Below are 13,436 nucleotides of genomic sequence, written 5' to 3'. Positions count from 1 at the left end.
AACAAATAGTTATGTTACAAGGTCGTGGAAGAGCTAGTCTTTGTAATAGTATAATGCAGGAAAGAAACTCTAATTTGTGAAGACTTTGAGATCTAATTGAGATAAAAATGTTGACTGAGAGAAGAATTAATGTGGCTGCTCATCTTCAAAATATTAATTTGAAAGGTTTTGATCCCCTTCTGTTACAAAAGGAGATATGTGGTCTGATCAAAAACTGAAAATAAAGTGACTCCTTCTGCAGTACTGCAGGTTGTTTGGGGGAAAAAAAATAAGGGTTTCAGTTAGGTAGTCACACCTATAGATCCTATATGTCAACCTTAAATGTGCCCAGTAATATGTAACTGCAAGACTGGCAAGCTCAGAATACTCATAATAATCAGATAACTACCAAACCCCTCCCAAAATAGATGAGATATATAAAGAAGGTAAATATCAAGTTAAATTTAGTCAAAGTCATGCATAGTTTTTACAAATAATTCCTTTTCCCTGAAAATTAAACACGTATAATTTTAGTTTGGGGAACTATATTTTCCTTGGTGTGTGATTCTTTAATGCTTGTCCTTCAAGGAAGAGTAAATGTCAGCTTTGTTTACCGTGAACACAGACAGAGGAGTAGGATTTTCTCCTCCCATCCTTGTAGCTCCTCTCCTGTCATTGCTCAGGAAAAAAGGAAGCTGTGGATCTGTTAGTCCTATTCAATAATACTGTCTAATCAGCAGTTTAACTGAACATCCATAAATGTTTTTGTGTTTTCTTTCCTCCGCAGAGTCAATACAAATTTGTTTGTGAAGCTATTCTTCGTGTTTACAAAGAAGGATTGGTTCAACCACTGGATTCCAGTTAGCACAGCAGTGAAGGATGATTTTTTTGCCTAAAAAACCTGCTCTTTAAGTAAAGCAAGGGCTTGTTTCTGAAAGCAACTAGAATGGACTAGAAGCCCATGAAAAGACAGATGAGCACATATGAACTGTGGCACTTTAAATTTCTCAAGAAGATTGCTAAATCATGTACAGTATAACAAAGTCACATAGATAAATATATGACAGCAATTGTGTGTAATATGCTTTATTCACATAGACAACCATAAACAATCATGGAAACCTTAACACACATCTTTTACTGCCTTAAAACACCCTTTACTTTGGAAGTGACAAAGTTCCTTGTGTTTCCTTTGAAATACCAAAAGGAAAACTCCTATTATTGAAATGGTTCATCTTAAGAAGGTATTTAATATATTTGTATCATATGAAAGCTCATTGAAGGTGAATATTTGTAACTTTCTTATTGGGATACTAGATATCCGTGGAACTGTAACCTTGACTAAAAGGCTGATGAAGAGCTTTAAAGGCTAATGCATAACTACTGTACACTGAGCTGGAGAAATTTAGTATTCAGTTACCGTAAATCTATTAGTGAGTATGCCAGCTGTTATAATATGCTGCTTAGAAATCACATCTACTGTATGTGATGTGAAAATAATGCTGCAGTTAGGTATCTATGCAGGTGGTACAGTCTACATCTTCTATTGATCAATTTTAGTTGCAACTTGCCCTTTTGACAGTGACCTACTTCATACAGTTTTAGTTATTGCACCCCTTTTCTTCTGTTTCTGCTGTCCATCTCCTTTATAGTTTTAACTGCTGTTTCTTTATGTGTACTGAAAACATTTTAACTTAAAATGAGGTTTAATTCTCTGTCATGTTTGTTTCCATGTGTATTTATGAGTTCTCAGATGTAAATGTGGATTAATGTTGCACACAAGTACTAGACTTTTGACTTACTGTATATGCAAAGTAGTCTAATCCAATACTGGAAGAAAAATTACTACTGAACCCATCAAACACGTTGCTGCTATTTCAAGGTGTGAAGCTTACAAGGGCACAGGTGTTGCTAGTGTTCAGATGGTGATAAAATATTGACTTGCTGCCCTCCAGCAAAGCGCTCTTATCCAGCGAAACACGACTCCCTTTTGCAAGAGTTCTCCAGATTTACTGTGTTTTTTGCTTATGCAGAAATGCAGTTAAATTCACCTGAAGATTTACATGGAAAGAAAGAATGAATTTGTACATTGATGAATAATTCACCCTAAGGTACACTGGTCTCTATTTCATTTCAGATGAGAGAATTGGACGTTCTGAACAGTATAACCACATTTATATAATGTTAAATTATTTTGTGTGTGCTTTTTGATTAACCTGAGATAGTTATTAATTTTTAATAGTGTTTAAAAAATATTCTAAGGGACTGTTTAAAACTCTGTTATTTAAAAAATTAGTCCTAAATAGGGTAAAATTTTTATGGGGCATATTAGCCAGATGTTTATATGTATAAAAGAGAAAATTAGATACTTTTTTTTTCAGAGAGATATATATGCACACACTTATTCAGATGTATTTTAGAATTATGGTTTGTATTATGGATATTATCATTTATAGCTGGAGTTTCATTATAGAAACTGTCACAGCTGTACAATATGCATCTCTCATGTTACTGGAAGACTATGTTTTTTTCCCTCAGGAGGTAACTAGAAAGTGCATATAGGATGAGCTAAATTGCTGACTTGTCTTTTGTAGGCTTGATCCTTTCTCCAAGATTACAATTTTAGCTATAGCTGAAGAGGATGTCTGGTTACTGTTATTGATCAAAAGAGTTTTAATTGAGATGTGCAGAGTAGTTGGCAACATGGAAACCTTCTTGGCTTTGTTAGCTTGAATGGTGAATAGGTTTGTGCTCATCCTTACATAGTGCATTCCAAATTTCACTTCAACTGGAGTTTTCTGTAATATTTTGGATCATTGTCATCTTGCTTGATTGGGCATAGATTAAAAACCAAAAGACTGGTTCACTCTTGTCTTGCTAAACTGCATCAGGTAGCTTAATTAGTCTGTGACTCCAAATGTAAAATGATAGTGGACTTGCACATATTACTTGGGAAGCTTTGTTACCTGTGTGCCTGTCTGTTAAAATATCTATTTTTTTTGTTTTTTAAGTTTTCCTCTCCCAGGTCTCAGAGTCATCCCTTGCAGTTGGCATGACTTGCACTTAATAGTTTGTCAAGAAGTGAAAAAAGGCAAGAAAATAAATTGTAAGAAAATATTTAGAGCATCTTTGTGACATCTGTGTCTTTCATGGAAGTACTCATTGTTTCTTTGTGGTCAAGGTTATTCCTATATTCCAATTGCTATTTATGTTTCTTCATGTTTAATATGTACTTACCAAAGCACTGTAAATGTATTTCTCATATAATTCCAGTCTCAAGATACATGATATAGACTTGACTTGGCTTAGTATTGTGTGCATTTAAAGGATGACTGTCATGTTGTGACAACAAATGCTGCTCTTGTTTTGGTAAACTTGGATGGGTTTGGTAATACCATTGGGGAGCTCTTGGATTTTTTAACTTGTTTGAAATTGTGGCCACAGAGAGAATGCTCAAAGCTATATAAATAGTAGTCTCTATAAGTTTTTTGTTTGGTTTGATTTTTTTTTAAAACCTAGGAGGAAATATTAACTACACAAGTATCTTGTATATTGTGTCCATCTTTATTTCAGTCTTGCTGGGTTTTGCACATGTACCTGTAGGATCCATATGGGAGAATTGAAGGGGTTTTGTCTTCTCTCTGTAGTGTGTGATGACTTTGCACTGAATGAAGTATGCCTTAGATCTGATCTTGCAATGAAAGCATAATTATGAAAACATCTTACTGCCAGCTTTTGTTTTCACAAAAATTAAGAAATCATGAAGATTTAGATTTAAATGGTCAGTTTGGGGGGATTTTGGTGGGAGTTAAAACTCGTGAGCACACAGTTTTTAATTGTCAAGCAGTTGGCAAGTGGTAGAAGATGCTGTGAAGAAAAGATTCTGTATAACCTTCATAAGCATTTTACCCTTGATTTTTCCTGTGCTGGCATGGTCATGAAAATAAGTATTCAAAATGTCTGGTGTGGTGGTGATGGATGAAGAGGGAGCAATGAACCCTTGATGTTTTCATCACTGTGAAATACACTAACATTTATTTCTATGGAATTAAACAAATTTTAACTTAGTGGCTTTATATTTGATGTGGAACTAAACTGCCTATTCAGCATGTCTTCAGAAATCTCACAGAGGAACACTTCTGAGATAAAGGTGAAAGGGAAAGGTCTTGCTATTTGTTAAAAATAAGAAAAACAACATCCTAAACCATGAATGCCTTTTGTGTAACCAGATGTATGAAATACAAGTCATTAAAATACAACCAAACCTTGAACAGTGGTGGTGTTTTACACAAAAAAAAAAAATGTAATCTAGGGGTTTGCTTTTAATTATCCTGTCTTTTAAGTGTTGATACTAAATTATATGCAGTCAAAATGTACCCACAAATTCAGCAATAAGTCTTCATATACACTCAGTTTTTTTCCTTTTTTGGTGCCTCATATTTCCTACTCTGCAATACTTGGTTAAATATATATCTATTTTAAAAGAACTCTAGTTCTGAACTATATAATGAACTTTGCATTGGCTTTATAGTATGATACCTTTTTACAAAAAAGCTCTTCCCTATAGACAGTATTCTTATACTATCAGACTAAATGCATAAATGTTCAAAATAGATGCACATGGTTCATATTCAGTCAATTATAATTTAAATGTAGTTATTTCACTGATAATGGCTTTATTTTTCTATCCTGAAATGTAGCATTTAAGTGCAAGTTTATTTGATTCTTTCAGCCTTTCCAGAAAACATGTGCTGGGAAATGTTTGTATTTTGATTAGTAACCTGCAAGCAGTCTGCTTGGTTAAAAGCATTTATTAATTGAAGCTATATGGAAGGTAAAGTTTTCATTAAATATTTTGTTCAAAGGCCATGTAAATGATTAATTCATTATATAAAACAATGTTTTGATTATATGGGTTTCTTGCATTTAAGTCCTGACACTGATAGTGCTCAGCCATCTCAAATGGCTGTCTGTTTTAACTGTAGTTTACATTAACAGTTTAAATATACCAGTCTAATGCAATATGATTGAGTTTTAGAGTACTTAACACTGTATAAGCTTCAAACAGTAGCATCTGCAATCACTGAAGCCTGTCATTCTAAAGAAAAAGGAAGTTTCTCCAAATCAAAAGTAGAAGTACCACCTAATATCAATGGATTTAACCATTTTTCAGCTTAGAGTAACTCTGTGACAGTAGCATTCATACCATTCATATAAAGAGCAAATGTTGAGGATCAGTAATGTTATGGGAAAAAACAAATTGTATGGACTATAAGAGACCAGGAAATATTGTTGGCCTTTTTTTTTTTTCTTTCTTTTTTTTAAAGAAAATTCATCTCAAGAGGGGGCATTTTCTTGCAGACTGCTTGACTAAGAGTTGTCTTAGTTTGTGCTTTATTTTGAGTTTAGATGCAGGTTAACCTTTAATTAAAGTTGTATTTAAAATATTAAAGTGTTTATTTTAATAGACATTAGTGAAACACTTCCGTTTACTGTTAACTGTTTAACTTCTGTTTACTTGACTTACCTGATTTTGTTTCATGGAAATGTCATTGGTTTGCCTTATAAAATTACTTTGAGGTTTCCTCCAAGTGTGAAACTGGCTTTGTCTCAGACAGGCAAAATTACTATTGCTTAAGAAAGGATGTTTTTCTTTCACCTGCTGAAGGGGCAGCGTGGTGTTCAGACCAGTCTCAAACTGATCTCTTTTCAAAACTGTGCTGCTAGCAGTGGTAGAAATCATAAAGATATATGGAAAAGCATGTAAGAAATGTTTTCCTTGGGACAGATAAGACCTGGATTTAACTTAAATATAAAAAGAAAAAAATTAAACATTGTGAACATGAAAATGTTTTTAACAGATAAAGTAGAAGTGGAAAAGATATTATTTTTTTACTCATTTTCCTTTAAAACACTTCTGTGAGTGATAGAGAGCCATACTGTTGGCCGTGGGATGTAATTTTTGTCAAACCCACCTAGAAAATAATTTTAAGTGGAACATTTTCCTCATCTACTGGTTTGTGCTCTTAAGTAACATTAAAAAAAAACCTCTTAAATATTTTCCTCTTAGAAACTATATTGTCTGTTTTCATTTGATGTCTTTTCCTGAGACATAAATGAAATCTGCATTTGGCTGGGTTGCCCTGCTGTTGAGGTTGCCTGCAATCCTGTTGAGGTCACCCTGCATGCTTAAGAGGAAGATGATGCTTTGTTAGGGCTATTTAACCCCTCACCTAACATCACTTACCAAATTAAGCCAGAGTAGCATCATATTTGTATCAGCCTTTTGCACTATAAACATTTTGTAAACAGTCCTTGGAGCTTGCAAGGAAGTGGTCCTGCACCAAGCTAGAACTTAAGCTTTAAAATTAAAGAAAAAATTTATTATCTGAATCTTCAAGTAAGAAATGACTGTTTACTAAATTCTGTACAAAATATATCTTTTAAAAAGAAAAAAAATAGTTTTTCTTACAAGATGCAAAGGTTAGCTGCTAGAAGTACCTTCTTAGCTGTGGGGGCAGCTGACCTAGTCATAAAGCAAATTGGCTCTCAGCTAGTGTGCAGTACGGCCACTAAAGCACAGAAAGTGCATCATCAGCCCAAATGCCTCATTATTTGTCAACTTTCTTGTACATGGTTGGTTGCAATCCTGATTGCAAGGAAGTAAGGAAAAAGGGCTGCCTTCCTTTGGGAAAGAGAAATAGTAAATGCACAGTAAATCCACAGCCTAGATTGATCTTAGTGGGGTTGTATTTGTATTATCTAACCTCAGCAGTTTAGTTCAAAGCGAGATTAGGTGTATCTGTATGGGTTTGCAAGGATATCATAGCACTTCATTCCAGAAAACAGAAAAGCTCAGCCCAGCAATGTTAATGGAAGTGGGCATCATTATCTTCAGTTAAGCAGCAGGTGAGTGTGGCAGCACTTGGGTTCGTCCTGATCGGGGCCCTTCTAATTCAGAGCTTTGCATACATGATTGAAAACTTGGGGCTTAGCAGGAACTGAATTACTGTCTGTAGAAATTAGGTGGGGAATTAGTATATGCACTCAAATGTAAATCTATTTCTAATCCCAGTTTTGCCAAAGAAATGATGAATATCAGTGCTTACATTCCAGTAACCTGTGCAGTGAGCACTACACATAATTTATTTAGATTTTCACACTTCACTGTGTAACTTTGATAGAGAAATACAAGGTATATAATGGGGACAGTCCTATAAAACTTTAAAAATCTGCCTGCCTTTCATTCTCACAAATAATGTAATGGTTAAAACTGATTACAACTGATATGGAAATGTGTTTATAGTATTGGGATAAATTGCATAACAGTTGGGAAAGTTGTTTGGGGTTTTTTGCAAGTTTTGAAGAAAATTTCCCTATTCTAGTCACTAAGCTTGTATTTTCATAAAAGTTCAGTTAGCATTTTTGTCAGCAAAATCTTGGAAGGGAATATCCATTTAGGGACTCTATCTGAAGGTCTTTAAATTTTTTTTTTCTTTTCCCTGAAGCACTCTATAGTTTCTTCTAGCATCTTAGGTGCCAGTACATTAAAGGAATAAAAGAATGTATTTGATGCATTTGGAAGGTAAGGAAAGAGATTATCTTGTACTCTACACTGTACTTTTCTTTTAAATAATTTGAAATGGAAATTGATGTTGATATTACAAAGTTTAATTTATTGTTTAAAAGTGTAGACACCTCTTGAATGCATAATTTTTCTTTTTTATTTTTATAGGAAAAAAGGGTTGTTTAATGTTTTCAGTAGAGCTTTCTTGGGATTTGGAACTGTTTTGAAAAAAAATATAGCCACCATTTTATGCATATTGGTTATATGGCTAATGGTCAAATAAAGCATTTTTGGCTATATGGTTTTACTGTGGCTTATTCAAAAAGCAAATAAGAATTACATTTAAAAGTTATTGGCCTTTTTGATAGGAATCATCTAAGAAATCATACATGGATCCAGCTTGAATTTTATCTAAGCAATCAAGCTTGTATGGGAAGTGTCTGGTCTATAAACCGCAGTAAAAAAAAAAAAAAAAGAAACCAAGCAAGTCACAAATTCTTAGGAATATTTCACTTGCAATAAGTTCTATGAAAGAGGATTGTCTTCATTAATTAGGTGAATAAACCTTTGCAGTCATGTCATGCAAGGCCACATAACCATTTGAGTGCAGATTTTCTTTTTTGCTCCTATGTATGAAATCTGCAGCCTGTCCTTCCTTTTGGGATTTCACATGTTCTCAGGGGACTCACCAGCATGCCTGAGTAATCTTCTACACCGTCTGTTGCCCCATGGTGGTGATCACGTTTTCACAACAAATCAGAGCCCAGTGATGCTGTTCTTGAATTATTTCTGTTTACATGCATATTGAAATGCAAGTTCATAAGTTTCAAAATAGAGAACACATTGAATGAAACACTAACAGATGGATAGAGCATTGACCTGAAAATATGTTTGGGAGTTTGTTAAGAACTGGGATGGTTGTTAGCCAGCACGTTTTGCGGTCTACAAGGCATGGCTCTGCCTACTGATTAGTCTTTTCAAGCTTGAGGCCAATAACCCTTCATGATGAAGTTACAAATTCAATAAAATCTCAGTGAAAGGGAGAACAAGGCCAAAACCACCTGTCTGGACAGCTCGGACATGGGATATGTGTGCACGTTGGGATCTCTTCCAGGTACACAGCTATTCAAGATGGAGGTTTTGCTGGAAATCCAAATGAAGCCATTTATGGAAAGATGTACTGCTATCTTCACAGCTTGATAGCAAGATAGGGTGCAAGAAGGGCCTTTTGGAGGAGATAAGGCAGAAATAAACTCCAAGCTTGTAGCTGTATCATGGCTGATTGCTAGAAGGGAGAAGAGGGCTTTAACTTGCTGAGTGTTACACGTGATTTTTGGTCATGAAGGTGTTCCATTCCTCCATACAAGGTAATCCTTTAAAATCCTTATGGTACTGGCTACCCCTTATGGTACTGGCTACCAGAGGAGTGAGGTGCTCCACCAGGGAGCCAGGAATGTGGAAGGATGCCTTTATGTAACACAAAAGACTCCTAACAAGCAGTCATAGGCAAGAGAACTCCCTTTTAACAGTCTTGCTTGAATTTGTTACAATTGGGAATATAAATGTCAAATGGCATTCTGCTGTATATATGTTATTTTTATGTCTAGCTTTTTCATGCCTTAGTTCAGTAATATAAGTATTTTCAAGCAGTGAATCAATTTAGCTTATCTTCCTTTTAGTACTCAAAGTAAAATATTTAACTAATATAATAAAAATTATTAATATCTGGTTTCATGTCCATTTGGGATTAAGTTTCTTTTTTTTTGTCGGTCCTAGTACAATGTCATTAAACTGGGTTTCATGTACTAAAAAATAAATATGCAAAGGTGGCATGTGCAAAAGCCAATCTGCTAAGAAAACTTGTTTCTTCATTTTGAGTGGCAAAATTAAGAGTTCACAATTTGTTAAAATGAACCCTATGAGACTAACTCATTGGGGAGAGTCATTTGGGGAGACTGGGGTCATTGCTGCTGGTCTCTGGGTTCAGAGCCAGTTCAGATTCCTAGGTCTATCTTCAGGAATAAGGGGCACCAATGTTCTGCTGGAGCATGATAAAAGGCCAGACTCCTCTGTACACTCCTGTACGCTTGTGTGGCCTGACACTGCTACTGGGGAGCTCAAAGAACTGCAACACTATTTATAAGCAAAGGTGTTCTGATTTACTTCTATTTCATTGTATTTAGCACCCACCCACGAAAGATGCAGCATCATTTATATCAGGAGCCTTTTAGTTCATCTGTACATCAGCTACAGTTTAAAAAATTAGTTAATTGGCACTGATAGAAAAAGGTTTCCTCAGCACTAGCTGTCTCTCAGTCCCAAGGGTTAATTGCTTAAGGACAGTCAGGTTGCACTGGCACAAATAATGATGTGAACTGGGGTGTCAGATGGTAATAACAGGGTGGAAAGGTGTGTGAAAACCCTCACTGTATACTTTGATGTAGCCCAGAGTGCTGTGGGAATAGGAGTGCTGATTGCTAATGGGTTTGTTCCTGCTGAAGTGTAAATTTGGCCTTCAGAGCTTTCTGTGTCAGTACAAATGCCCTGTTCTTTTAGACCTGATAAATTCTCATTTAAATACTGGATGTTGCTCCTTGCTAAGTGGTTTGTCCTTTTTGAGCATGAGAGTCCTCAGCCCTGATCTGGGTAACTCTGCTCATGCATGTTCATACAAATGTCATGGAAATGTAGTGTAGCTCTTTGCATTCAATTATACAGATTCCAAGTTAGCATGAGGTTGCTGCTTTCAAATGGGGCCAATTTGCTTCTGTATAACACTTAACTTAAAAGGTTGCAGTGACTCCAGCATTCAGGTAACCGTGCCAAAAACTGAAATACATTTTGCCTACAAAGTTACTCATTGCTGCTTCCTGATTGGTTGTGAGTGGGGGTTTTTTGTGGGTTTGGGGTTTTTTTGGGTTTTTTTGGGGTTTTTTTTTTCGTTTTTTTTGGTTTTTGGGTTTCTTTAGGAGAGTCAAGGCTTAATTATTTTCATCTGTCCATCTGGGTTGATTTTTCATTTGTTTTGTGGTATTTTTTGTGTTTTGTTTCAGGTTTTTTGTTTTGTATTGTTTTGGGCTTTTATTTTAGTTTTAGAAACACTATTACAAGAAAACCTCCCCACATTGTATTGCTGACAACACTTGCATTTTGAATAGAGGATGTTGTTTTCTCCATAAGAACAGCTCTCAGTACTGTGATATTCCATCTCTGCTAACTCAGTAACTCTGCCTGCTCTAACAAATGTGATGTCAATGCATGAGCAAATGTCTAAAGCTGTCTCGGGCACCCAGCTGGGAAACTGCCACCTCTGTAGGAACTCTTTCTTATACAGTGGATATTTCCCCTACTTTGGTAAGAAAATCAGGAACTGAGAAGAAGTAGAACTTCCAGCTGAAGGAAAGTTAAGACTGAACATAGCCTAGATGCTATGCAGGATGCAGGAAATCTACAGAACCCAAGAGTTATTAGACCTGCTGAGGAGGATAAGACTGGAGGATAACCACTGTCCATCTTCAGTCCCTGTGGCAGGGAGTGCCACAGCCAGTCTGAGCTCCCTTTCAAAATCATCTGTTCCCTCATGGCCTGATGCTGGTTTTTTCCTCTTTGGCCTCTGTTACTCAACTTCACCCTCTATGGCAGCAACTGCTCAGAACTGGCCTGGCTTACAACTCATCAGCTGTGTAACTGAGAAGCTCCATCTTGGCAAGTGCTCTTGCAGGAGTCCTAAAGGTTTGTTTAAATGGCATTACTTTCAAATACTATCTCTTTATCAAGACAGGATAGGAAGGGCGTGTCTAGAGAGAGAGAGAAAGATGTGTATGTGAGCACATGTATAGAAAGAGACAACAGAACATTTAAGTGAATAACAAAAGTAGCTCCAAAAATGGGCAGAGAACACATATATTCAGTTTGACATCTCAACCATAAACAGTAGTCTAAAATGAAGCTGGCCATACAGGTAGTATAAATAATATATATAAATAAGGAGTGGTTTTTTTCTAGCTTGCTACAGTAGTTTTTGTATTGAAGTAAAAACTTGATTCAAACTATTGAAAAAAAATCTGCATATAAGCTGGTTTTATTATTTATATGCATAGGATTTTGCTTTTGTAGATTCCTGTAATACATGCATAATTTACTACTTCAAGTGACACTGAATCTTGCTTGCTTTATTGCCATCTGCATAAATTGTTTGCTCTTCTGTCATAACAAGGTTATGTAAATTGAGGATTATTTTAAGGGTAATGACTTAGGAAAGTGATTTCCTGGCATTTCAGGGAGTTTAGATGGCAGAGAGCAAAGAAAATAAAATACTTTATGTGGCAATGAGTACATTCAGTGTATATTCAAGCACTGGTTTACATATCATGCCTTTTGCCCTAATCAAGCCAATTATTATTCAAGTTTGTAATCTGATGCAGTTAGGGTTCTTGACGCTGAGCACATAACTATCAAATGTAATCCCACTTCCAATGAGCTTTTGGGTTAGTGCAGAGGAGGGACAGAACAGTTTATTCATGCAGTCAACCAAGCCATGGTATATAAGGAAACAGAGGTGTGACACAAAGGTTAAATATAGGAGAAAATAACTTCTTTAATAACTGCTCAATTACAGAAATGAGGCAGATATAACTTCAGCAGATATTTGAAGAGCAGTTTAGCTGTGTGAGCTGATGGAACTACCAAAGCATCCAAGTGCAAAGGGAATGATACCGCATGGAACCTGGATTATCCAAGTATAGCAAGCAAGAGAGCATAAAGTCATAGAAACTGGAAGTACAGCACTGGCAATGTGCCTTGAGAGGAAGCCCTCAGTGCTTTCTGCACAGAGCCTTTCTGCAAAGATAATTGAAACCCTGGGCACAACCTTCTTCTCACTGTGTTCCTGTTGCTTCACGGAAATTGCTCCTTCATGGAATTGTGCTAATTGTTTAAAATGCTTACAGAAAAAGGTCTTGGTAGATTTCATGCATTCCCTGTTGGGGACAGTGGGAGGATGTAGCTAGAGCTGAAGTTCAGCAGAAGAGAATGCATTTTTGTATAGCTTCCCACAGACGAGGTACTGTGTCTTGTTGCCAAGCAAAGTTTGTTTTACAGTCCTGTGAGAGGCAGTAATTTGTATTTCCCCCAAGGTTAGGTGCAGAATCTCATGGCCACAGAGCAAAACCATTGGACGAGGAAAGAGAATTTGAGGGCCAAGTTGTATTCCTCTGCCCATGCCAGGGCTGATGCCAGAATTCCCAGGCTGACTACCAGAATGATTTACTCATATTCCATGAGATGCCCTACCCATGGAAAATACTCTGTGGAGCACAGTACTAGAAGATTTTCACACTCAAATATGATTGGATTGCTGGCTGTGGCTGGTGGCAAGGAGGCAATAGGTTTGGATGGCTGCATCAGTATTAGGCAGTTTGCAAGATGGAGAAACATTTGGTTATCCCAAGATGAATTTTTCTCACCCAACTCAATTGTGGCCAACTCGTTATCCTCTCAAAAAGAAGGATTCATTGCAGAGCTGCACTCTGCTCCCCCTCTAGCAGTGATTGTCCCTTCCTTATCCTAGTTTGCTCTCCTCCACCACTCACAACACATGTGCCTCCCCTGCACATGCAGCATGCACTGCTAAATTCTGGTCATGCTGAGTGGGTAGAAGTGGGTGAGTTGCTGTTGTGCTGGAACAGATGGTGTCTGCAATGCAGCCACTAGTTATGTTCATGTGTTGTAGGAGGTTGCTAAAGGAAAAGGGGAAAATTTGGAGTTTTTGTTGAAAAGGCTGGTTACTTTTCTCTTAATTATTTGGATTGAAACAATTGGAAAGTTGAGGTTAGTTTGTTGGGTTTTTTCAGTGGCCAGTGGTTTGATTTATTTAGATGATGTGTATTGA

At 36.4% G+C, this 13,436-nt stretch overlaps 1 protein-coding gene across 3 annotated transcripts in view; it reads left to right on the top strand.

The window, feature by feature from the left end:
* Positions 1-7,843, top strand: part of PTPN3 (protein tyrosine phosphatase non-receptor type 3) — a 122,783-nt gene extending 114,940 nt beyond the window's left edge. For all 3 annotated transcript variants that reach the window (XM_071455187.1, XM_071455178.1, XM_071455195.1), the window contains one exon: positions 767-7,843. In XM_071455187.1, the coding sequence (XP_071311288.1) occupies positions 767-844 (78 nt within the window). In that variant the 3' untranslated portion in view covers positions 845-7,843. The remainder of the gene's footprint in view (positions 1-766) is intronic.
* Positions 7,844-13,436: the final 5,593 nt, after the last annotated feature.

This window comes from Agelaius tricolor, unplaced genomic scaffold, assembly GCF_023055355.1.
Source record: "Agelaius tricolor isolate 1412-34295 unplaced genomic scaffold, bAgeTri1.0.p SCAF_2, whole genome shotgun sequence".
Lineage (NCBI taxonomy): Eukaryota > Metazoa > Chordata > Aves > Passeriformes > Icteridae > Agelaius > Agelaius tricolor.
Note: the sequence above shows the minus strand (reverse complement) of the source record. Positions and strands in the feature narration are given on the sequence as shown.